Source organism: Triturus cristatus, chromosome 11 (genome assembly GCF_964204655.1).
Source record: "Triturus cristatus chromosome 11, aTriCri1.1, whole genome shotgun sequence".
Lineage (NCBI taxonomy): Eukaryota > Metazoa > Chordata > Amphibia > Caudata > Salamandridae > Triturus > Triturus cristatus.
In genome coordinates this window covers 1166146467-1166171102 of record NC_140594.1, presented here as the reverse complement: position 1 = coordinate 1166171102, position 24636 = coordinate 1166146467, and the positions used below count along the sequence as shown (strand labels likewise).

Here is a 24636-nt window from a genome sequence, read left to right as displayed (position 1 = left end):
GTAGGTCAACGCTTTGTGCTGCTCCGTATCATTATGAAATTTCTTCCCCTCCTGCCTCTGGAGTCAAGAAGAGCAGTGATGCTTGCCTTGATCACTTCGCATCTAGACTATGTGAAGGTTCTGTTTCTTGGAGCTGCGGAAGCCCAGGTGAAGCGCCTGCTGGTGGTTCAAAATGCGGCGGCCAGGTTACTGCTTCGTCCGCCTAGGCGTTCCTCAACAACAGCCGCTCCCAAGGCTTTCCACTGGCTGCCAGCTACGAAACGCATACTCTTCGAAGCAGTAGTGATGGTCCATAGAGCAGTGTACTCTTCCAGCCCTCAACATCTGGCCGATAGATTCATTCAGTATATCCCCGCAGAACTCTGCGCTCTACTTCCGCTTCTCTTTTAGTTATTCCACACTTTACGTGGGCTCGAAGGGGTGGCAGGCTTTTTCTTTCTTTTCTGGTTGCCAAGGCCAGAAATGAACTCCCCTGTGAGCTGCGACGGACTGGTTCTGAGCATGTCTTCCATAAAGCACTTAAGACTTGGTTCTTATCTGAGGAGAAGAAGTTCTTTCTGTACGGGGCCGTGCACCTGGGCTCTCCTGCTGACCCTGGGACACTCCTTGGAGTAGCAGTGTGCTTTATAGATCTATCATTCATTCATTCAGGGTCTTTGAAAGGAGTGTGGCCTAAAAAGCGCATCTAGGAATCCTTTCCAAAAGGCGTGGCCAATGTCATTTAGGGGTGTGGCTTTAAAGCATGGAAACTAGTCTTGTGCGTTCACTAGAGTGCCATCCCGCCAGGATTTTGGTGCCTGTCTGCCTGTCTACGAGCTTATCGTTGTATTTGTTATTTGTTTACTTACCTCCGTTCGGCCGTATGCCGTAGTTTACTACCCCCCACCCTGCTCCTCCCCCGTCTAACCGCCCCGCAGCAATCCCTCCAGGAGCTGCTACAGCGGTCTATGAACTTTCTGTTGATGGGTGGGGCATCACACAACAACAGACAGGCACCTATAATAAGACAGACCCGTTGGTTTTGCCAACGCTTTCTTCGCAGTATCTGACAAGTGATTAACAATGAATGTTTTTGATGATAATTAGACTTGAAAATGTTTTAGTTCTGAAAACATGAGAGTGTGAATGAAAGGTGACTGAGGTCTGAAGAAAGGACAGTGGTCGACAGGGTCCCACAGTCCCCCAGTTCTGCCCTTCACAGCGCTTTCCACTGTCGCCGCTCTGTTAGACACCCCTTCTCTTCCCGCCTCTTTCTGAAATCGTCCATCTGCATGTTTCGCACCCCATCTCTTTCGTCTTCTGCACACTCTTTTCACTCTCTCCTTCATGAACGTCCTTGTACCGCCTTCACTTCACCATCCCCCACACACACTACTCACCCACTCACCTGTAAGCATGGCATTGTCAATAACCCTGGGCGTAGTTCGCGAAGTAGCACTTCGCGAAACTACGCAAAGTGAAGTTCGCAATACGCGAGCTACGCGTAGCACTTCGCGAACTGCGTAGTACCTTGTTCGCACTGTGCCAGATGTCGTTTTCAATGATTGCACAGTGCGGACAAGCAACCGGCACTGTGCAATCATTGAAAATGGCATCTTGCACAGTGCGAGCTGTAGTTTTCTGCTGCACGAGTAGATTTTTACTCGAGCGGCAGCTTTCTCAACGCAAACTGGTAGTTTCTCATCGCGAGCGGTCGCGAGAATACGCGACCACTCGCAATGAGAAACCTGACCTCCTCGCGTTGGGAATCTCGCCGGGAGGTTTATTTTCTATGCTCGCGATCGCCAACTTGATGTTGCTGATCGCGAACAAGGAAAAAGTCTCGCCGGGATGTCATTTTGCTTGCTCGCGGTCGCGAGCGTAGCGTAGTGCTTTGCCCAGGCTTAATTGTCACTCACTTTTGCACTGTAGATACATGAATCTCTGTGCGCTTCCTCGACACACTTTTGCCTAGAATCACACTTATGATTGCAATGTGTGACCATTGTTCTGTGTGATCTGCAGAGAGGCCAAGGAATGAATGAACAAGTATTCTACACACCTTTAAGCCCCACTGACAGGTACCGTGAAAAAACTCGCTCTGCCTGTGGCCTCAACTCCAGAGCTCTGTTCATGACTCACCCACAGACAGCTCCAGGTGACCCGGGTCACAGCAGCGGCGAATAAAGGGTAACTGGCTGCGAGCAAAGAAAGGTACAGAGAACAAACATCCTGGAAAAGACAATCCTCTTGGGAAAGTACATGAAGTTAAAGGTGGAATGTAAACAGAAACCACCTCGCTGACGTGGTTTGTCCTGAGGTTTGTAAAGTCTTTCTTCGGAAATCTATCAATGTTTTTCCCTGTAACGCTAAAGACTGAATATGGGGGCATATCAACAACAACCGGCGATAATTATCGCTCAGCGCTCTTAGCGTGAGGATAATTATCGCCAGCTAGCGTGAATTTTTATCGCTGAGATAGCGTGCTATTAGCAACGCTTATCTCAAAAGCGATAAAAATCTACACGCTAACAGGCTAACGTGAGATCATCGCTGGAAACCCAGCGATAATCACACGTTACCTTGTTGATAGGGACAGGCAAACTTAGCCATGATATCCTCCTTCCATAGGATATCATGGCTAAGTCTGAAAATTAGCAGACGTAAAAAAGCAGCGTTAACCGCGGTTAGCGCTGCTTTTTTTGTCTCTAACAGGGTTAGCGACATTCTTGATAATAGGAGAAATGTCGCTTAGCGACATTTCTCCTATTATTTTACTCTGGAACGCCCCATTTGCATCTCATTAGATATGCAAGGGGAAGCGTAGAGTAAAAGGGTGCTAACATGCAAATTTGCGTGTTAGCACCCTGTTGTTGATAGGGCGCTAGTTTTATCTCTGCTTTTTTGGCTTTTAAAGCCAAAAAAGCAGAGATAAAGCCCTTGTTGATATGCCCCATAGTAACCTGTTTTAATGTCAGCTTTCAACTACTGTCGGGTCTTGGCCCCCGGAGGGACCCACCCCACTTAAAGCCCTAGGGTAACGTGACCCTGAACACAGCGCAAAGCCGCTCGATGGCTACATTCACTCACTGAAAAGTGTGATGAGAAGCAGAGTTATAGTCAGTGCTGGAAATGAAAAAACATTACTGTGGAGTGCCATAAACAGAGCTCTTGAAGTGTCAGCAGAAAAGGGGTGAGCTGCAGGGGCGGAGTCATGCGGCGTCTGGCAGCCAATTCACTCATTTATTTTTCAAAAACTCGACCCCAAAGAAATTGGCAACAAGGACAAATGTGACAGTCAATATGTTCTGACGTACTTAGTTGTTTACACACAGACTGCATTTTAAAATATTTCACAGGTGCAGGAAACTGATGCGGAAAACTGTGCACCCAACGAACGGCAGGGCATAATAAAGGTAAGATAACTCAGGAGGTTAATGCACTTGGTGGAGACATCCAGGTGCACTCTAGTCACAGGTTTGACTCATCATAAAAATGCAGTGTTAATATGCCTGCTGCAAAGCACAGCAAGGAACATGCAGGTCACAGCTCTGTATTTTAGGGAGCTACCTCAGTGGGTTAAGGCTTTTGCTGCACAAATTGTTGCGTTACCTACAGATCACAAGTTACAATCTGTGTACTACTCAGGGGCGGTTTCTATTCGCGGGTGGAAGAGCGTCGCCTGACTTGCTGCGGGCACAGCGGAAAACACTATATAATAAAATGGTCATTACCAGTTTATTGTTCTGTGTGCCCCACCGGCCATAGCGAGTGGATGGTGGGGGCGGGGCCGATTCCTGCATATTGCAGGATGACAGTTGTAGGTGCTCAGTGGGCATGTCAGATTGGCCAGCTGCAGGACTGCAGGCACAGGCCCCTGCCTCAAAATGAGTGCTGGGTTAGCCTGCTCCACCAGCAGCTCCAGGATTGGTTGGATTCACATTGCACAAAGAGGGAAGTCCTCCTTCCGGCTCCTCGTCACCCCCAGGATCGGCACCTGGAGAGGAGCATTGGTTTGGAGTGCCTGGCGTCTGTCAGCATTTATGATGAGAGCCCTATCGTTAATTAATGTTGCCAGCCGCCACTGGTACTATTCAGTGAGTTTTGAAGCAGCTTCAAGGAGCTTTATGCAAACCTCAAGGCACAGATGTATAGCCGCACTGCTTGTCGTCGATCTTTCATTATGCTAAGGTTGCTTGTAGAACTCCTTGGAGTAGCAACAAAGACAATAAAGAAAGATCTATTTGAATGATTAGTACAATTAGTCATATAGACAGATATATTTGACCGCCCTTCTGTGCATACATTCCATGTCCATACAGGGTTTGGAAACATCAGAAATTAATCACCAAATGATTGCTTATCTCTTAAAGTCTTGTGAAGTGACAATCCAAGTGTCTTTTTTTCCTGGACTCAAGGTGTACGGCTTCACCTCGCTCTCTGGCCAGGCCACACTGACACTAGAACAAAAAAGAAGGGCCACTAGCCCTTTGAGGAGGGTATTTGTGTTGGGCTCAGCTAGAACTGAAGACAAGAGACCCCCCTTACCCCTGCAGGTTGTCGCTCTGGATGGAAAAGACACAAAGTTCAGGCTCTGCCGAGTGTGTCCCTGTGTCGGCTACTTGCACCAGGACACAAGACATTCCACAAGGTGGTCCAGAACCCTGCTGAAGCTCAATATTAGTTGCCATATCCAGGCTACATCACCCTCATTTTCAGCACTAGTCATATCTCTTCATCTTTGTCAGCCAAAAGGCCTCTAAAAATTCATTTAAATATTATGTTTCCTTTATACTTGAATGCAATCATCTCAGCAGACCAGCTGCTTTCTCGTCAATTGGACCGAAACGTGTAAACAGAAGACGGACACACATCAGTACTTGTTTCGAAGCGTGAAGGACTCTAGCACTCTTACCTTGTTAAACTGGTCAGTTCAGATGGCTTCTCTGCTGACAAGGCTTTGTAGGCCAGGCCGATGACCCGAAACCCTTGCATGGTATAAAGCTGGAGCGTGTTTGAAAAACTTGAGGGCACTAGAAAAAAAGCACAAATTATAATCCTGATAGTTATATCACAATCACTTACAGTTTCACAATGCAAGATCACTAGACTACACAGTTTAGGTCTGGTTGGAGAGAGTGTTAGCTCTTTGTCTACACAGAATTAAATATTTCTGGCAATAGTATGTGAATTTAATTTACTTAAGGTGTGCATTGTTGTTGATTTATTTGGAGGAGGATTGTAAAGTGTGTACTCCTATGAGTCTGTGATAAATCAAAAACATTTAAAAAAATATATATATATATAAAAGTAAAGTCACTTTTCACACATTCCGTGCCTCGTTTACAAGGCCATTGCACTGCCGGTGCATCAATTTTTTTGAAGCACCGGCAGACCAGTGTGCAAGCCCATATTTACAAGGCCTCGTAAAGTCCCCCAGCATGACTTTTCGTGGCATTGTAAATATGGGCTCCTTTCATGCATTACTCTGTGTGAAAGGGGCGTTCCAAGGGTGTTGCTGTGTGTGTTCCCATGCAACATCCATGGAACCTGGCTCATTCCCTGCTTTACAAAGTTTTATTAAGCTGGGAATGCGTCAGAATCTTACGCCTAACGAGGGGAGGCATAGGAGTGTCTCGAAGAGCAGAAATACTGTTATTTCCTATTGTGTTTTCCTCTTTCTATGAGTGCTGCATTTTGCAGCAGTCATTGAAAGAAGGAAATGCCATCAATGACTGTTTTTGTACAGGGAGGTGTCCTTTTCTGCACAAAAACAATCAATCCGCAATGCAGGGACCCTTGAAACATGATGCAAGGCTGCCTGCACTTGCACATGGCAGTCAATGGTGCACCAGCAAAGGGGAAGCACACGGATGAGTTGTATTGCTCGTAATACAACACATCCCTGTACTTTTGAAATGACGCCACTCAGCGGTTTGCAACGCTGTGTGAGTCATTTTTTTGTAAATTTGGCCCTCAGTACTTTAATCTTGTCTCCTCTGCCTCGCCTGCCAGATTATGACTTTTTTTGTCACTGGCGGGTGGTTCTCTGGGGTTCCCATGGCCGTGTCTATGAAAAAGGCACTGCAATGGGTTAAGTCAAAGACAGTACCAGCAGGGTATAGACTGGTGCAGTCCATGCCGTGCAGGTACTGGGGTGCATGCACATTGGGGGCACAACATGTGACCCGGGATGCACCCTATTGCCCTAAGGCAACAGGGGGCCCTGTAGGGTCCCTTTTATTTCATCTCTGCCATGGTTTTCATGGAGTAGGAACCGCCATGAAAACTGTGGCAGAGAGGAAACTGCTAATATGCTTGGCGGGACAGCGGCAGTCCCATCAAGCATATTGTGGCCTCAAGACGGCCGCGCTACCGCCTGTGATCTCTGATCCCTGTCGGTTGTGGTAGTGCAATAGCGGTCTGACCGCTGTAGTTGGAATAGGGAGGTCAGAGCGCCGTTGCAGGGATGGCTGGACCGCCACCGCTGCGCCCCGCGAGTCTGGCAGTCCTCAGATTGCCAGACTCGTAATCAGCTCCTTAGTGATTTGCGCAGAATCACAAGACCTTGAGCCGATGCCGAGACTCGAACCACCTTCCCCAGTTCCAGAGTCAGCAGATCTGGCCGTAACACCATATGCTCATGACTGGAATAGCTTCTTGCATGGTGCCGGTGCAGTTTACACCATGAGGATGCCCTGCAGCAGCTTCTTCCTTACCCCAGGCTGCTACTGCAGTTAAGAACTCCCACTGACTTGCTCCATTATCACATCAAGCATAGATTAGAAAAGGAAATGGGTTTAGCTTGTGAATAGCGATGTTGGACAGCCCTATTGACATTGCCGAACCTTGTACTTTTTTAGGGTTTAGTCAAAGAGGGTAAATGAGGTGGGGTGTAGCGGAATTTCTTGCCCTATGATTAAAGGGCTGGTAGTTGCCTCAGTGGCTAGGTGTAATTGAGCTTGTTGGCTAGTTATTGCACTATCCCCAGTTCCTAGCTGTAATGCAGTTGTTTTGTGTCTGTCCTCAATGATCACGAGATATGTGCATGCATTACCACATTACCCAGAAATATATGGTCAAGCGCTCCACAGTACAGGGAGTGGTGAGGGCCAGGACATCTGGAATTCCCTCACTCCGCATGTGAGATGACTCCAGTCTCCCTGTCCCCCACAGACATCTGAAAACCTGGATGCTTTCCAAAGTATTTGATTAGTTTTTTCTCCCAAAGATATGTCTCTCTCGCCCCTTCTGTCCTCCAGGTCATGTCTGCCACCACCCCACTGCCATCTTCACCAGATGCCTTGAGTGTTTCACATGTCTTACAAATGACCAGAATACATGTAGGCAGAGTGGTGGAGTCAACTCTTAGATGCAGCATTCAACATGCATAAGACACGCACTGGCTGTGGTAAGCCATGCAATGTTTATATATTTTGTAGTGTACACGGATGCCACAAAATAATAAGAAGGAAAAGGAAACATGCCACCAAACGTGGCAGCCATATGCTTGTAGGTAACATTTTAAAGAAAAAAAATGATCATGACAGGTTTAGTAGAAATGTATAAGTACTTTCCAGCAGTCAGGTGTAGTTAGTTTTTTGTGTTAGTGTACATCGCAGGAAAATATGAATGTATTTGGTGCAAAGAGGATATATTATTAGCTTTGAATTACCATAATCTAAGGACATAGTTAACAAGCATTTGCATAGCCAATAGGTCTCGCTTTTGGGACCTTCTAAGTATTTAGTTATGCAGCACAATATCCTTGGTGCAACCACATCAACATTTGCGCGGCTAAACACTTATAAGGTCCCAAAGGCGAGACCTATTGGCTATGCCAATGCTTGGTGTGGTTGTGTGTGTGGTTGTGTGTGTGTGTGGTTGTGTGTGTGTGGTTGTGTGTGTGTGGTTGTTTGTGTGTGTGGTTGTGAGTGTGTGGTTGTGTGTGTGTGTGGTTGTGAGTGTGTGGTTGTGTGTGTGGTTGTGGTTGTGGGTGCGGTTGTGGGTGCAGGTGCGGTTGTGGGTGTGGATGTGTGGTTGGGTGTGGTTGTGTGTGGTTGTGTGTGTGTGGTTGTGGTTGTGTGTGTGGTTATGTGTGTGTGGTTGTGGTTGTGTGTGTGGTTGTGTGTGTGGTTGTGTGTGTGTGGTTGTGTGTGTGGTTGTGAGTGTGTAGTTGTGTATGTAGTTGTGTGTGTGGTTGTGGTTGTGGGTGCGGTTGTGGGTGCAGGTGCAGTTGTGGGTGTGGATGTGTGGTTGGGTGTGGTTGTGTGTGTGGTTGTGTGTGTGTGGTTGTGGTTGTGTGTGTGTGGTTATGTGTGTGTGTGGTTGTGGTTGTGTGTGTGGTTGTGGCTGTGTGTGTGGTTGTGTGTGTGTGGTTGTGTGTGTAGTTGTGTGTGTGGGTGGTTGTGTGTGTGTGTGTGGTTGTGGTTGTGTGGGTGGTTGTGTGTGGTTGTGTGTGTGTGGTTGTGGTTGTGTGTGGTTGTGGTTGGGTGCAGTTGTGGGTGCGGGTGTGGTTGTGGGTGTGTGTGTGGATGTGTGGTTGTGTGTGGTTATGTGTGTGGTTGTGTGTGTGGTTGTGTGTTTGTGTGTGTGGTTGTGTGTGTGCGGTTGTGGGTGTGTGTGGATGTGTGGTTGTGTGTGGTTGTGTGTGTGGTTGTGTGTGGTTGTGGTTGTGTGTGTGGTTGTGTGTGGTTGTGTGTGTGTGTGGTTGTGTGTGTGTGTGTGGTTGTGTGTGTGATTGTGGTTTTGTGTGGTTGTGTGTGGTTGTGTGTGTGGTTGTGTGTGTGTGTGTGTGTGGTTGTGGTTGTGTGTGTGTGTGTGTGGTTGTGTGTGTGGTTGTGGTTGTGTGTGTGTGTTTGTGTGTGGTTGTGTGTGTGTGGTTGTGGTTGTGTGTGGTTGTGGTTGAGTGTGGTTGTGGGTGCAGGTGTGGTTGTGGGTGTGTGTGTGGATGTGGATGTGTGGTTGTGTGTGTGGTTGTGGTTGTGTGTGTGGTTGTGTGTGTGGTTGTGTGTGTGTGTGGTTGTGGGTATGTGTGTGGATGTGTGGTTGTGTGTGTGGTTGTATGTGGTTGTGTGTGTGTGTGGTTGGGTATGTGTGGTTGTTTGTGTGTGGTTGTGTGTGTGGTTGTGTGTGGTTGTGTGTGTGTGTGGTTGTGTGTTTGGTTGTGTGTGTGGATGTATGTGTGGTTGTGTGTGTGGTGTGTGTCGTTGTGGTTGTGGTTGTGGTTGTGTGGGTGGGGTTGTGTGTGTGGTTGTGTGTGTGTGGTTGTGGTTGTGTGTGTGTGGTTGTGTGTGTGGTTGTGGTTGTGTGTGGTTGTGTGTGTGTGTGGTTGTGTGTGTGGTTGTGGTTGTGTGTGTGTGGTTGTGTGTGTGTGGTTGTGGTTGTGTGTGTGATTGAGTGTGGTTGTGTGTGTGTGTGGTTGTGGTTGTGGTTTTGTGTGTGTGTGGTTGTGTGTGTGTGGTTGTGTATGTGTGTGTGTGTGTGGTTGTGGTTGTGTGTGTGTGTTTGTGTGTGTGGTTGTGTGTGTGTGTGGTTGTGGTTGGGTGTGGTTGTGGGTGCGGGTGTGGTTGTGGGTGTGTGTGGATGTGAATGTGTGGTTGTGAGTGGATGTGTGTGTGGTTGTGGTTGTGTGTGTGGTTGTGTGTGTGGTTGTGTGTGTGTGTGGCTGTGGGTGTGTGTGTGGATGTGCGGTTGTGTGTGGTTGTGTGTGTGGTTGTATGTGGTTGTGTGTGTGCGTGGTTGGGTGTGTGTGGTTGTTTGTGTGTGGTTGTGTGTGTGGTTGTGTGTGTGTGGTTGTGTGTGTGTGTGGTTGTGTGTTTGGTTGTGTGTGTGGATGTATGCATGGTTGTGTGTGTGGTTGTGTGTGTGGTTGTGTGTGTGGTTGTGTGTGTGTGGTTGTGTGTGTGGTTGTGTGTGTGTGGTTGTGTGTGTGGTTGTGTGGGTGTGGGTGTGTGGTTGGGTGTGGTTTGGTGTAGTTGTGGGTGTGGTTGTGTGGGTGTGGTTGTGTGTGTGGTTGTGTGTTGTTGTGTGTGTGGTTGTGGTTGTGTATGTGTGGTTGTGTGTGTGGTTGTGGTTGTGTGTGTGGTTGTGTGTGGTTGTGTATGGTTGTGTGCGTGGTTGTGGTTGTGTGTGTGTGTGTTTGTGTGTGTGTGGTTGTGGTTGTGTGTGTGATTGTGTGTGTGGTTGTGTGTGTGGTTGTGTGTGGTTGTGGTTGAGGTTGTGTGTGTGTGTGTGGTTGTGTGTGTGGTTGTGGGTGTGGTTGTGAGGTTGGATGTGGTTGTGTGTGTGTGGCTGTGGGTGTGGTTGGGTGGGTGTGGGTATGGGTGTGGTTGTGTGGGTGTGGTTGTGGGTGTGGTTGTGGGTGTGGTTGTGTGTTTGGTTGTGTGTGTGGTTGGGTGTGGTTGTGTGTGTGTGGTTGTGTGTGTGGTTGTGCCTGTGTGTGTGTGGTTGGGTGTGTGGTTGTGTGTGGTTGTGTGTGTGGTTGTGTTAGTGTGGTTGTGTGTGTGATTGTGTGTGTGGTTGTGTGGGTGGTTGTGTATGGTTGTGTGTGTGAGGTTGTGTGTGTGTGGTTGTGTGTGTGGGTGTGTGTGTGTGGTTGTGAGTGTGTGGTTGTGTGTGTGGTTGTGGTTGTGGGTGCGGTTGTGGGTGCAGGTGCGGTTGTGGGTGTGGATGTGTGGTTGGGTGTGGTTGTGTGTGTGTGTGGTTGTGTGTGTGTGGTTATGTGTGTGTGTGGTTGTGTGTGTGTGTGGTTGTGTGTGTGTGGTTGTGTGTGTGGTTGTGAGTGTGTAGTTGTGTGTGTGGTTGTGTATGTGGTTGTGGTTGTGGGTGCAGGTGCGGATGTGGGTGTGAATGTGTGGTTTTGTGTGGTTGTGTGTGTGGTTATGTGTGTGTGTGGTTGTGGTTGTGTGGGTGGTTGTGGTTGTGGTTGTGTGTGTGGTTGTGTGTGTGTAGTTGTATGTGTGTGGCTGTGTGTGTGTGGTTGTGTGTGGTTGTGTGTGTGTGTGGTTGTATGTGTGGTTGTGTGTGTGGTTGTGTGTGGTTGTGTATGTGATTGTGTGTGATTGTGGTTGTGTGTGGATGTGTGTGTGGTTGTGGTTGTGTGTGTGTGGTTGTATGTGGTTGTGTGTGGTTGTGGTTGTGTGTGGTTGTGGTTGGGTGCAGTTGTGGGTGCAGGCGTGCAGGCGTGGTTGTGGATGTGTGTGGATGTGTGGTTGTGTGTGGTTATGTGTGTGGTTGTGTGTGTGGTTGTGTGTTTGTGTGTGTGGTTGTGTGTGTGTGTGGTTGTGGGTGTGTGTGGATGTGTGGTTGTGTGTGTGGTTGTGTTTGGTTGTGGTTGTTTGTGTGGTTGTGTGAGTGGTTGTGTGTGTGGTTGTGTGTGTGGTTGTGTGTGTGTGTGTGTGGTTGTGTGTGTGTGTGTGTGGTTGTGTGTGTGATTGTGTGTGTGATTGTGGTTTTGTGTGGTTGTGTGTGGTTGTGTGTGTGGTTGTGTATGTGTGTGTGTGTGTGTGTGTTTGTGGTTGTGTGTGTGTGGTTGTGTGTGGTTGTGTATGTGTGTGTGGTTGTGGTTGTGTGTGTGTGTTTGTGTATGTGGCTGTGTGTGGTGGTTGGGTGTGGTTGTGGGTGCGGGTGTGGTTGTGGGTGTGTGTGTAGATGTGTGGTTGTGAGTGTTTGTGTGTGTGGTTGTGTGTGTGGTAGTGTGTGTGGTTGTGTGTGTGTGTGGATGTGTGGTTGGGTGTGGTTGTGTGTAGTTGTGTGTGTGGTTGTATGTGGTTGTGTGTGTGTGGTTGGGTGTGTGTGGTTGTTTGTGTGTGGTTGTGTGTGTGGTTGTGTGTGTGTGTGTGGTTGTGTGTGTGTGTGTGGTTGTGTGTTTGGTTGTGTGTGTGGATGTATGCGTGGTTGTGTGTGTGGTGTGTGTGGTTGTGGTTGTGTGTGTGGTTGTGTGTGTGGGTGTGTGTGTGTGTGTGGTTGTGTGTGTGGTTGTGTGAGTGTGTGGTTGTGTGTGTGCTTGAGGTTGTGTGTGTGGTTCTGTGTGTGGTTGTGTGTGGTTGTGTGTGTGGTTGTGTGTGTGTGGTTGTGTGTGTGGTTGGGTGGGTGTGGGTGTGTGGTTGGGTGTGGTTGTGTGTGGTTGTGGGTGTGGTTGTGGTTGTGTGGGTGTGGTTGTGTGTGTGGTTGTGTGTGGTTGTGTGTGTTTGGTTGTGGTTGTGTGTGGGTGTGGTTGTGTATGTGGTTGTGGTTGTGTGTGGTTGTGTGTGTGTGTCGTTGTGTGGGTGGTTGTGTGCGGTTGTGTGTGTTGTTGTGGTTTTGTGTGTGTGGTTGTGTGTGTGTGGTTGTGGTTGTGTGTGTGATTGTGTGTGTGGTTGTGTGTGTGTGGTTGTGTGTTTTGTTGTGGTTGAGGTTGTGTATGTGTGTGGTTGTGTGTGTGGTTGTGTGTGTGTGTGTGGTTTTGGTTGTGTGTGTGTGGTTGTGGGTGTGGTTGTGAGGTTGGATGTGGTTGTGTGTTTGTGTGGCTGTGGGTGTGGTTGGGTGGGTGTGGTTGTGGGTGTGGTTGTGTGAGTGTGGTTGTGGGTGTGGTTGTGGGAGTGTGTGTGGTTGTGTGTGTGGTTGGGTGTGGTTGTGTGTATGTGGTTGTGTGTGGTTGTGCCTGTGTGTGTGTGTGGTTGTGTGTGTGGTTGTGTGGTTGTGTGTGGTTGTGTGTGTATGTGGTTGTGTGTGTGGTTGTGTGTGGTTGGGTGTGTGGTTATGTGTGTGATTGTGTGTGTGGTTGTGTGGGTGGTTGTGTGTGGTTGTGTGTGTCAGGTTGTGTGTGTGTGGTTGTGTGTATTGTTGTGGTTGTGTGTGTGGTTGTGGTTGTGTGTGTGTGGTTGTGTGTGTGGTTGTGTGTGTTGTGTGTGTGGTTGTGTGTGGTTGTGTGTGTGGTTGTGTTTGTGTGTGTGGTTGTATGTGTGTAGTTGTGTGTGTGTGTGTGTTTGTGTGTGTGTGGTTGTTTGTGTGGTTGTGTGTATGGTTGTGTGTGCGGTTGTGTGTGTGGTTGTGTGTGTGGTTGTGTGTGTGGTTGTGTGTATTTGTGTGTGGATGTGTGTGTGGTTGTGTGTATGGTTGTGTGTGTGGTTGTGGTTATGTGTGTGGTTGTGTGGTTGGTGTGGTTGTGTGTGGTTGTGTGTGTGGTTGTGGTTATGTGTGGTTGTGCATGTGGTTGTGTGTGTGGTTGTGGTTGTGTGTGTGTGGTTGTGTGTGTGTGTGTGGTTGTGTGTGTGGTTGTGTGTGGTTGTGGGTGTGGTTGTGTGGGTGTGGTTGTGTGTGTGGTTGTGTGTGGTTATGTGCGTGTGTGGTTGTGGTTGTGTGTGTGTGGTTGTGTATGTAGTTGTGGTTATGTGTGTGGTTGTGTGTGTGTGTGTGGTTGTGGTTGTGTGTATGTGGTTGTTTGTGTGGTTGTGTGTGTGTGGTTGTGTGTGTGGTTGTGTGTGGTTGTGTGTGGTTGTGTGTGTGGTTGTGTGTGTGTGGTTGTGTGTGGTTGTGTGTGTGGTTGTGTGTTTGGTTGTGTGTGGTTGTGTGCGTGTGTGGTTGTGGTTGTGTGTGTGGTTGTGTGTGTGGTTGTGGTTGTGTGTGTGTGTGTGGTTGTGGGTGTGGTTGTGGTTGTGTGTATGTGGTTGTTTGTGTGGTTGTGTGTGTGTGGTTGTGTGTGTGGTTGTGTGTGGTTGTGTGTGTGGTTGTGTGTGTGTGGTTGTGTGTGGTTGTGTGTGTGGTTGTGTGTGTGGTTGTGTGTGGTTGGGTGTGTGTGTGGTTGAGTTTGTGTGTGTGTGTGGTTGTGTGTGGTTGTGTGTGTGTGTGGTTGTGGTTGTGTGTGTGGTTGTGGGTGTGGTTGTAAGGTTGGATGTGGTTGTGTGTGTGTGTGTGTGGTTGTGGGTGTGGTTGGGTGGGTGTGGTTGTGGGTGTGGTTGTGTGGGTGTGGTTGTGGGTGTGGTTGTGGGTGTGGTTGTGTGTGTAGTTGTGTGTGTGGTTGGTTGTGGTTGTGTGTGTGTGTGGTTGTGTGTGTGGTTGTGTGGTTGTGTGTGGTTGTGTGTGTATGTGGTTGTGTGTGTGGTTGGGTGTGGTTGTGTGTGGCTGTGTGTGTGGGGTTGTGTGTGTGATTGTGTGTGTGGCTGTGTGTGTGGTTGTGTGTGTGGTTGTGTGTGTGGTTGTGGTTGTGTGTGTGGTTGTAGTTATGTGTGTGTGATTGTGTGTGTGGTTGTGTGGGTGTGCATGTGGTTTTGTGTGTGGTTGTATGTGTGGTTGTGTGTGTGTGGTTGTGTGTGTGTGCGTGGTTGTGGTTGTGTGTGTGTGTGTGTGTGGTTGTGGGTGTGGTTGTGGTTGTGTGTATGTGGTTGTTTGTGTGGTTGTGTGTGTGTGGTTGTGTGTGTGGTTGTGTGTGGTTGTGTGTGTGGTTGTATGTGGTTGTGTGTGTGGTTGTGTGTGTGGTTGTGCTTGTGTGTGTGGTTGTGTGTGTTTGTGTGTGTGGTTGTGTGTGTGGTTGTGGGTATGGTTGTGTTGTTGTGCATGTGGTTGTGTGTGTGGTTGTGTGTGTGGTTGTGTAGGTGGTTGTGGTTGTGTGTGTGGTTGTGTGTGTGTGTGTTGTGGGTGTGGTTGTGTGTGTGTGTGGTTGTGTGTATGTGTGTGGTTGTGTGTGTGTGGTTGTATGTGTGGTTGTGTGTGTGGTTGTGTGTGTGTGGTTGTGTGTGTGGTTGTGTGTGTGGTTGTGCGTGTGGTTGTGGGTGTGGTTGTGGTTGTGTGTGTGTGGTTGTGTGAGTGGTTTTGGTTGTGTGTGTGACAGTAATACTAAAAGCATCTCAAATAAAGGAACACAGACATCGAATTTGTGGAAAGAGAAAGCACTTGTAAGTCAAACAGGCGCAGCAAAGCATTGACACAACAACAAAACAAGATCACTTAGCTGAAGACTGAGTGCTGATAATGGATAGACACAGCCCATCATCTTAAGAGTTCGATTGCAGCCAATGTGCACTCAAACCTGCCCCCTCCTTGTGAGTTGCACCCCATATTTCATGAGTTATAACTGCTGCACCCACCATAGCGCTTTGAGATCTAAAGCGCTACATAAGTTTAATCGACTAACCAGTCGCCAACATGCTGTGCTTTTAAACAGAATGTGCCAAAAGTTTCCAGCTTACTCATCATGTCCTCATGAAAGCACCAACGAAAGGACTCCCTGAATGGTGCAACGGACATGAAGCAGCCGCTGCGATCAGAAATAAACACTGTGAACTTGTTGTCCAGTTTCACGGTAACCTTTCCTTAATGTTCCTTAAGTCAACTTACAAAACAGTAATACTAAAAGCATCTCTAAATAAAGGAACACAAACATCGAGTTTGTGGAAAGAGAAAGCACGTTGTAAGTTAAACGGGCGCATCAAAGCATTAACACAACAACATGTTCTTTGAAGTTTGATGTTCTTTGAACGAGAACATCAAAGGGGCGCCGCGAAAGTGATCGCGGGCGAAAGTGAAAGTGATCACGGGAGCTTAATGAGCATGACGAGGTTTGCCATATGGTGCCTCTGCTCCTAAGCGCGCGCCCGCGCACATGCTCTGTAGCTTCAGGCTGGCCATGGTAGCATTTTTTGAGCCCTCACTAAAAGTCTCGCCAGACCAGCGCATGCGCAGGGTCAGGCGAGACCTAAAAAGGGCTGAATGAATGAGGCAGATAATTCAGTGGTAAAGAGAGACCTGTAATTGTACTATCAAATTCGAGGATTCTATATATAATGTGAGTGCAAGTCTGAATGTGTGGCCATCTGTGTGTTGAACACATCATAATCACAGAACTGACAACCAGCCATTGCATGTGCTTTTTTGGATTACATTCTGTAATTCTTTAATGTATGCAAAATATAATTGGACACATACTCCACATGTGATTAATGTAGTGCCTCCTTAGCAGAAGCAACAGAAATAAAAATTATTTTGGCAGAAACTAAAAGTTTCCCTTATGATAGGTTAGATGCATGGAATAAATACACAAACTATCACTCTTCCATACCGTCGGTAAACAAGCCCGGTACCAATTCTCTGATTCTGCTTGGACCAGGCCAACTGAACATGTCAGTGTTGGGGAAGTGACCCGAGTCCACACTGACCACGACAGAATCAGACACACAAATATTGGACTGCACTGCTCGTTAAGAGAATATGCCACTGCAGTAGAAACAATGTGTAAGTAAAGTAGTCCTTTTGCCGATTGCTCGTCTGCAGACCTCAATCATCTACGCAAGCATCGCTGGTACCAATGTCGGAGCTGGAGCTCCATCAGTTATTCCGTGTTTGGAGCAGAGAAAAATCAACGATTGTTAAAATGACCTCCGACACATACATTTAGCAAGTAGACAATTGACACTGCTCCTAAACTAAAGAGTTCATCATTAAGAGTGTTAAATGACCACTTATAAACTTGGAAGACAGTGGCATTTTTTTGAACGCATTACAAAATTAAGGACAAAGAAAAGTCTATTTCGGGAAATCTGTCTTTCGCAAAACCGAATTATGCCAGTCTTGAACCCCAGCGTAACTCCATTCTGAGAAGCAGTGGAGCTGGTACTCTAGATGGTAAATGATGCTGCATGGTAAATGATACTGCTTTTAGACATGCACAGGGCCAATGTGATCAAGAGGTGTCAAATCATCAAAAACAAGCGGTCGTGCGGCCGCGAAAGTGAAAGTAATCGCGTCAAGCGCGGTGCGCGCGTCCGCGCACATGTACTGTAGCTCCAGGCTGGCCTGGTAGCACTTTCTGGAGCCCTCTCAATAAGTCTCGCCAGACCAGCGCATGCGCTGGGTCAGGCGAGACCTAAAAATGCAAGGATGGAAAAAAATGTAGGAAGAAAAGAAAAAAAAAACATTGTAAAGGTTAAGTACTGGCCCACCAGCCACGGCACTTAAGTGCACTTTTTTCTAGGCAGATATGCACATATGATATTTTCTTTATTACATGAATCTGAGAAACAGCTAAACATGTCTGTATGCTTTGGCAGCCAGGCTTTTGGTTTAGTCAATGCTTGTTTTTTTTATCATGGCTTTGATAAAACTTTGTTGGTGGGGTGTTGCTGGGACAAGCCAGTATCAATGAAATAGCTAAATACACATGTATATTTAGTCATTGCCCAAATAGACCTTAGCACCAAAAATAACTACTTTATGTGCGGATGCGCTCCTTGTGAAAGAGCAAGATGATGTCACTCACAGTGAAGTTAGCCAATGGCTGTTGGAAGGCGGACCTCGGGGGAGTCGGAGAGACCACCCAGGGGGGCCCCCACACTGTACGAAGTAGCCGAGCGCTGCTGAGAAGCCTCCTAGGAGAGGTCCTTCTCCTATACCGTACTAGCACAGTAACACCACCACACAGGACTCGAGGAGGTTTATCAAGACGAGCAATTCTTTATCAGCATTTAGGAAGTTATGGTTATCGATATGTACAAGGGGGGATCGAGGGATCCGCAAGAGTCTCAAAGTCTTTGGTAGGGACGGGGTAGCGGGACAGTCTTTAGTAGCAGCTGGGCACGAGGGTACCTTAGGCCCAGTTCTTAATCCTCAAGCTGGAAGGACTCCGGGTCTCGGAGTGGACGAGCCGCGACGGCGTCAGCAGGGCTCTGGCGATCAGTTCGTGGAGCTTGAGCCGCGACTAGGTCAGCAGGGCTCTTAAGATGTTTCAGTTCAGCTCGAGCCGCGACGACGTCAGCAGGGCTCTGGTGGAGGTTTCAGCGAGGTTGGGCCGTGACAGAGTCAGCAGGGCCCCGATGTTACGTGAGGTTCCTGGTCTCAATAAGGTGGAGCCGCGACGCAGTCAGCAGGGCTCGTGGTATAGTATCAAGCAAGAGTTCTTCTCCGTCGGGTCAGCCGCGATTCCATCAGCAGGGCTCTTGACTCCGGGATACAACTACTGTCCCATTGTGGGGTTGCCCCAGATATAGGTCTGGAGCCCTTTGATGTCCGGACCCTTGCGCCTGGGGGGGGCAGAGAGGCCGGGCTGGGAGAGGCCAGACGCCCTGCGGGAGAGGCGCCAGGCCCGGGGAGGCCGGAGGACGATCGCACCTAGGTGTTGAGGGACGGTGGGGGTCCCATCGAAACTCTCCTCCTCCGGGAGTGGTGAAGTGGCCATGCGGTGCCCCCTGGCCAGATCTTGGTGCCTCAATGTCGGGGCTTCGCTGGGGCCGAGGCCGGAGGGAGCCGGGCTGCGTGGGCTGGGGCGTGGAGCAAGCATGGGGGGGACCCCGAAGGGATGAGGGGTCCCTGTGCGGCCTGGAAAAGGGGGCCGCTGAGGCAGGTGTAGGAAAACGGGTACAATCCAAAGGTGGCCTCGAAGGGAGGAGGGGTCCCTGGCGGCCTGAAAGGGTGGCCCGTGTAGGCCGGTGCGGGGGGACGAGCACAATCCAAGAGGGTTAAGACCATGCCACGAGGCCGGGTCCAACAATGGCTGACGAGGACTGATGTTTTGCCTATGCTGTGTTCTGTGGTGATCAGAATGCAAACGTGAGTCACACAACATGAGTCGAATTGATGAAGAGGGGTGGCTGGAAGTAAGTATACCACAACTATAATATTATTAAAATCCGATGGTCTTGGTAACACCAGAGAGGCTCAAGTTTAAAGACTGAAACGTTGCTATTCAGAAAGCTTTCACAGAAGTGGGGTTGTTAAATACATATTATAATGATGTAAGCTACAAACTTATCTTGGATGAATTTAGGGTATTTCAGGTTCTGGATCCCCTACTTTAATTGACCTACTCTTGTGATAGACTTTTGCTGTAACCTCTGGTCCTGCTCAGAGTCCACCCAGAGCACCCTCTGTCCTTCACCACGCTGCCACTCTCTGTTCTTCACCACACTGCCACCCTCTATCATTCCCCATAAGGAAACACTCTATTCTTCACCATACTGACACGCTCTATCATTCACTACACTGCCACCCTCTGTCCATTACCACACTGTCACCCTCAATCATTCACCATCCTGCCACCCTCTATTCTTTATTACACTGCCAACCTCTACCATTCACTTCACTGCCACCCTTTACCATTCACCTCTCTGCCACACTCTATTCTTCACCACACTGCCATCCTCTATCCTTCACTACACTGCCACCCTCTGTTCATTACCACACTGTCACCCTCTATCATTCACCATCCTGCCACCCTCTATTCTTCACCACACTTCCAATCTCTATCATTCCCCATAAGGAAACTCTCTATTCTTCACCATACTGACACGCTCTATCATTCACTACACTGCCTCCCTCTGTCCATTACCACACTGTCACCCTCAATCATTCACCATCCTGCCACCCTCTATTCTTAATCACACTGCCACCCTCTACCATTCACCTCACTGCCACCCTCTATTCTTCACCACACTGTCACCCTCAATCATTCACCACACTGCCACCCTCTATTCTTCACCACACTGCCACCCTCTATCCTTCACCACACTGCCGCTCTAGAGGGACACCACACTGCCACCCTCTATCATTCACCATAAGGAAACTCTCTATTCTTCACCATACTGACATGCTCTATCATTCACTACACTGCCACCCTCTGTCCATTACCACACTGTCACCCTCAATCATTCACCATTCTGCCACCCTCTATTCTTCATCACACTGCCACCCTCTACTTTATTTATTTTAAAAGTTTTATATAGCGCTAGCTTGACCCGTAGGTATCAGAGCGCTTTACATACATACTGTAAAGAAAAACAGACGGAACTTGCATTACATAGTAGGCAGGCAGTAAGGAAGCAAAACCAGGGATAAAAAAAAATACAGCATGGAAGATAAGGTGGTTAACACAGTCCGGTCACCAACTATCCTTGAATGTCAAGTGAGAGGAGTAAACTTGGATATTGAACTCTAGGTTAGTTGACGTTGGTCAGGAAAGTATTTGTTAAGGAGATGGATTTTCAGGTCCCTTTTGAAACAGGAGAAGGAGGGGTTGCATCTGAGGACTCTAGGGAGAGCGTACCACATCCTGGGAGCGCTGCCAGAGAACGATCGGTATTGTGTGGTTTTCTTTTTCAGTTTTGGAGGAATAAGAAGGAGTGAGTTGGAGCTTCTCAGCGATCTGGATTGACCTGCTCGTACCAGTTTGTTGTTCAGGTAGTTAGGGGCCGGAGAGCGAAGGGTTTTGTGTGTGATGCAGGCCAGTTTGAAAATACACCTCCCTTCCATGGGAAGCCAGTTGAGGGAGTTGAGAGCTGGAGTGATGTGATCAAATCTTTTTACTCCAGATACGAGTCGAGCGGCCATGTTCAACACTGCCCTTAGAGGGGCTAGGTGAGCTTTTGGAGTCCCTGTTAGGATAGCGTTCCCGTAGTCGATTTTAGAGAGAAATGGGGATTGGACTACTGTCTTGAGGTCATCATGGGGAAGAAAAGGTTTCAATTTCTTGAGGTGTTTTAGAGAGAAAAGAGCACTTTTTGCAGAGTTTTTGATGTGGGCCTCCAAAGATAGGTTCTTGTCAAGGGTGATGCCTAGAGACTTAACTGAGTCGGATAGGACGATGGGCAGTTTAGGGCGACCAGATTCTTGAGCCACTCTTGGATTGGACGACGGTTGCTTTTTGGAGAGAATAGGATTAGTTCTGTTTTATCTGGATTGAGTTTTAAGTGGTTAGCGTTGAACCAAGTTTTGATCTCTGTTAGAGTGGCATTGAGGTGTTGGATGTCGCTGGGAGACTTGATTTTGAAATAGATTTGGGTGTCATCAGCATAAAGGTGGTAATTCACTCCAGCTTTTTTCAAGATGACTGTGAGGGGCTCCATGAAAAGACTGAAGAGGGCCGGGGAGAGGATCGAGCCTTGCGGGACCCCAAGTGTGACTTTTGTTGGCTGCGAGAGACAGGAGTTGATTTTAATTTGTTGCGAGCGGTGTTGAAGGAAGGAGGTGAACCATTTTAGTACTGTGCCATTGATGCCGGAGCACTTCGACAAGGTCTCCTGAAGTGCTGGGTGATTTACTGTGTCGAATGCCGCAGATAGGTCAATACGGATGAGTAGGCAGGCATCACCTTCATCTAAAGCCTTGTAAATATCGTCAGAGACGTTGAGCATAGCTCTTTCCGTGCTACAGCCTTTACTGAATCCTGATTGAAAGGTGTCTAGGAGGTTGAAGTCATCAATGTGTTTGTTGAGTTGGTGGAGAACGCATTTCTCCAATGTTTTTGCAAGGAATGGGAGGTTGGAGATAGGTCTGAGGTTGTTGAGATCATTAGGGTCAGCAGCTGGTTTTTTGAGAATGATTGTGATTTGTCCAAGTTGAAGGGAGTCGGGGACACAGCCTGAGGTGTGAGAGGCGTTGATGATTTTTGTCCAGAAAGGGGAAATGGTGTGGTTAAGTTATTTTATGATTGTGGATGGGATGGGGTCCATAGTGTGGGAGGAAGGTTTTAGGTTAGAAATTATACTGAAAACCCCATTTTCCGACATTAGCTCAAAGTCGGACCAATGCGCATTGTTTTTTAGCTGGAGGCAGACCTGATTGTCCTTGGTAAGAACTCTTTCTGAATGATCAGGGGTGGTTAGAGTGGGGCAGGTTGAGAGGGAAGGAGGGTTAGAGGTTTGGATGAAGGATTGATCAATTTTCGAGACTTTATTAGTGAAGAAGGTGGCAATTTCTTCACAACCCTCATTGGTGGCTTTGATTTCTTGAGAGGGAGTGCAGTTAGTTTGGCTTTTGACAATGTTGAAGAGTGCTCTTGGTCGGTTTTTTGCCAGGTCTAGTTGGCTGCGGAAGAAAGATGCCTTTTCACTGAAAATGTGTTTTTGTATGCTTGCTGAGCAGATCTAAGTTGCGCTAGGTGTAAGGTCGAGGGGTTTAGTCTCCAAGACCTTTCCGTTTGTCTGAGTTGACGCCTTTCCTCATTCAGATCCACGTTAAACCAGGGTTTAGATTTGGTTCCCCTCAATTGTTTGAGTTTGAGAGGAGCTACTTGGTCTAGAACCTCTGTCATTTTTTAGTTAAATTGTGTAGTGAGGTCATTGGCCATCGATGATGAGGGTTGGAGTTGGAAGATGGGCATGAATCCTGGATGCGAGTTCGGATAAAGGGATTGCTTTGATATTTCTGGTCCAGTGTTTAGGTTTGTCATCACGAATAGGTTGGTGGAAGACAAGTGCATCAATCTTGAACAGAATGAGGTGGTGGTCGGACCAGTCAATGGGAGAAATCACTCTCAGAGAGTCCAGATCATTGTTGGTAATGATCGCATCCAGTGTTGCACCTTTGATGTGAGTTGGTTTATTGCAGAGTTGTTTGAGGTTATATATTTCAAGTAGGTTGGATAGGTTCTGGGCAGTGGAGCCATTCACCTCACTGCCACCCTCTATTCTTCACCACACTGTCACCCTCTATCATTCACCATCTTGCCACCCTCTATTCTTCACCACACTTCCACACTCTATCATTCCCCATAAGGAAACTCTCTATTCTTCACCATACTGACACGCTCTATCATTCACTACACTGCCATCCTCTGTCCATTACCACACTGTCACCCTCAATCATTCACCATCCTGCACCCTCTATTCTTCATCACACTGCCACCCTCTACCATTCACCTCACTGCCAACCTCTATTCTTCACCACACTGTCACCCTCAATCATTCAGCACACTGCCGCTCTAGAGGGACACCACACTGCCACCCTCTATCCTTCACCACACTGCCGCTCTAGAGGGACACCACACTGCCACGCTCTATCATTCACCATAAGGAAACTCTCTATTCTTCACCATACTGACAAGCTCTATCATTCACTACACTGCCACTCTCTGTACATTACCACACTGTCACCCTCAATCATTCACCATCCTGCCACCCTCTATTCTTCATCACACTGCCACCCTCTACTTCGTTTATTTTATTTATTTTAAAAGTTTTATATAGCGCTAGCTTGACCCGTAGGTATCAGAGCGCTTTACATACATACTGTAAAGAAAAACAGACGGAAATTGCATTACATAGTAGGCAGGCAGTAAGGAAGCAAAACCAGGGATAAAAAAAAATACAGCATGGAAGATAAGGTGGTTAACACAGTCCGGTCACCAACTATCCTTGAATGTCAAGAGAGAGGAGTAAACTCGGATATTGAAGTCTAGTTTAGTTGACGTTGGTCAGGAAAGTATTTGTTAAGGAGATGGATTTTCAGGTCCCTTTTGAAACAGGAGAAGGAGGGGTTGCATCTGAGGACTCTAGGGAGAGCGTTCCACATCCTGGGAGCGCTGCCAGAGAACGATCGGTATTGTGTGGTTTTCTTTTTCAGTTTTAGAGGAATAAGAAGGAGTGAGTTGGAGCTTCTCAGTGATCTGGATTGACCTGCTCTTACCCGTTTGTTGTTCAGGTAGTTAGGGGCCGGAGAGCGAAGGGTTTTGTGTGTGATGCAGGCCAGTTTGAAAATACACCTCCCTTCCATGGGAAGCCAGTTGAGAGCTGGAGTGATGTGATCAAATCTTTTTACTCCAGATACGAGTCGAGCGGCCATGTTCAACACTGCCCTTAGAGGGGCTAGGTGAGCTTTTGGAGTCCCTGTTAGGATAGCGTTCCCGTAGTTAGAGAGAGCTAGGGATTGGACTACTGTCTTGAGGTCATCATGGGGAAGAAAAGAATTCAAATTCTTGAGGTGTTTTAGAGACAAAAGAGCACTTTTTGCAGAGTTTTTGATGTGGGCCTCCAAAGATAGGTTCTTGTCAAGGGTGATGCCTAGAGACTTAACTGAGTCGGATAGGACGATGGGCAGTTTAGAGCGACCAGATTCTTGAGCCACTCTTGGATTGGACGATGGTTGCTTTTTGGAGAGAATAGGATTAGTTCTGTTTTATCTGGATTGAGTTTTAAGTGGTTAGCGTTGAACCAAGTTTTGATCTCTGTTAGAGTGGCATTGAGGTGTTGGATGTCGCTGGGAGACTTGATTTTGAAATAGATTTGGGTGTCATCAGCATAAAGGTGGTAATTCACTCCAGCTTTTTTCAAGATGATTGTGAGGGGCTCCAGGAAAAGATTGAAGAGGGCCGGGGAGAGGATCGAGCCTTGCGGGACCCCAAGTGTGACTTGTGTTGGCTGCGAGAGACAGGAGTTGATTTTAATTTGTTGCGAGCGATGTTGAAGGAAGGAGGTGAACCATTTTAGTACTATGCCATTGATGCCGGAGCGCCTTGACAAGGTCTCCAGAAGCGCTGGATGATTTACTGTGTCGAATGCCGCAGATAGGTCAATAAGGATGAGTAGGCAGGCATCACCTTCATCTAAAGCCTTGTACATATCTTCAGAGACGATTAACATAGCTGTTTCCGTGCTACAGCCTTTACTGAATCCTGATTGAAAGGTGTCTAGGAGGTTGAAGTCATCAATGTGTTTGTTGAGTTGGTGGAGAACGCATTTCTCCAATATTTTTGCAAGGAATGGGAGGTTGGAGATAGGTCTGAGGTTGTTGAGATCATTAGGGTCAGCGCCTGGTTTTTGAGAATGGTTGTGATTTGTCCAAGTTGAAGGGAGTCTGGGACATAGCCTGAGGTGTGAGAGGCGTTGATGATTTTTGTCCAGAAAGGGGAAATGGTGTGGTTAAGTTCTTTTATGATTGTGGATGGGATGGGGTCCATAGTGTGGGAGGAAGGTT

General features: G+C 47.8%; 1 protein-coding gene across 3 annotated transcripts in view; it reads right to left on the bottom strand.

Annotated features, from left to right (window-relative positions):
* The window catches only part of LOC146788645 (putative cation-transporting ATPase 13A4), a 361715-nt gene that overhangs the window by 94918 nt on the left and 242161 nt on the right, over positions 1–24636 (bottom strand). For all 3 annotated transcript variants that reach the window (XM_085635857.1, XM_085635855.1, XM_085635856.1), the window contains exon 17: positions 4895–5012. In XM_085635857.1, the coding sequence (XP_085491983.1) occupies positions 4895–5012 (118 nt within the window). The remainder of the gene's footprint in view (positions 1–4894; positions 5013–24636) is intronic.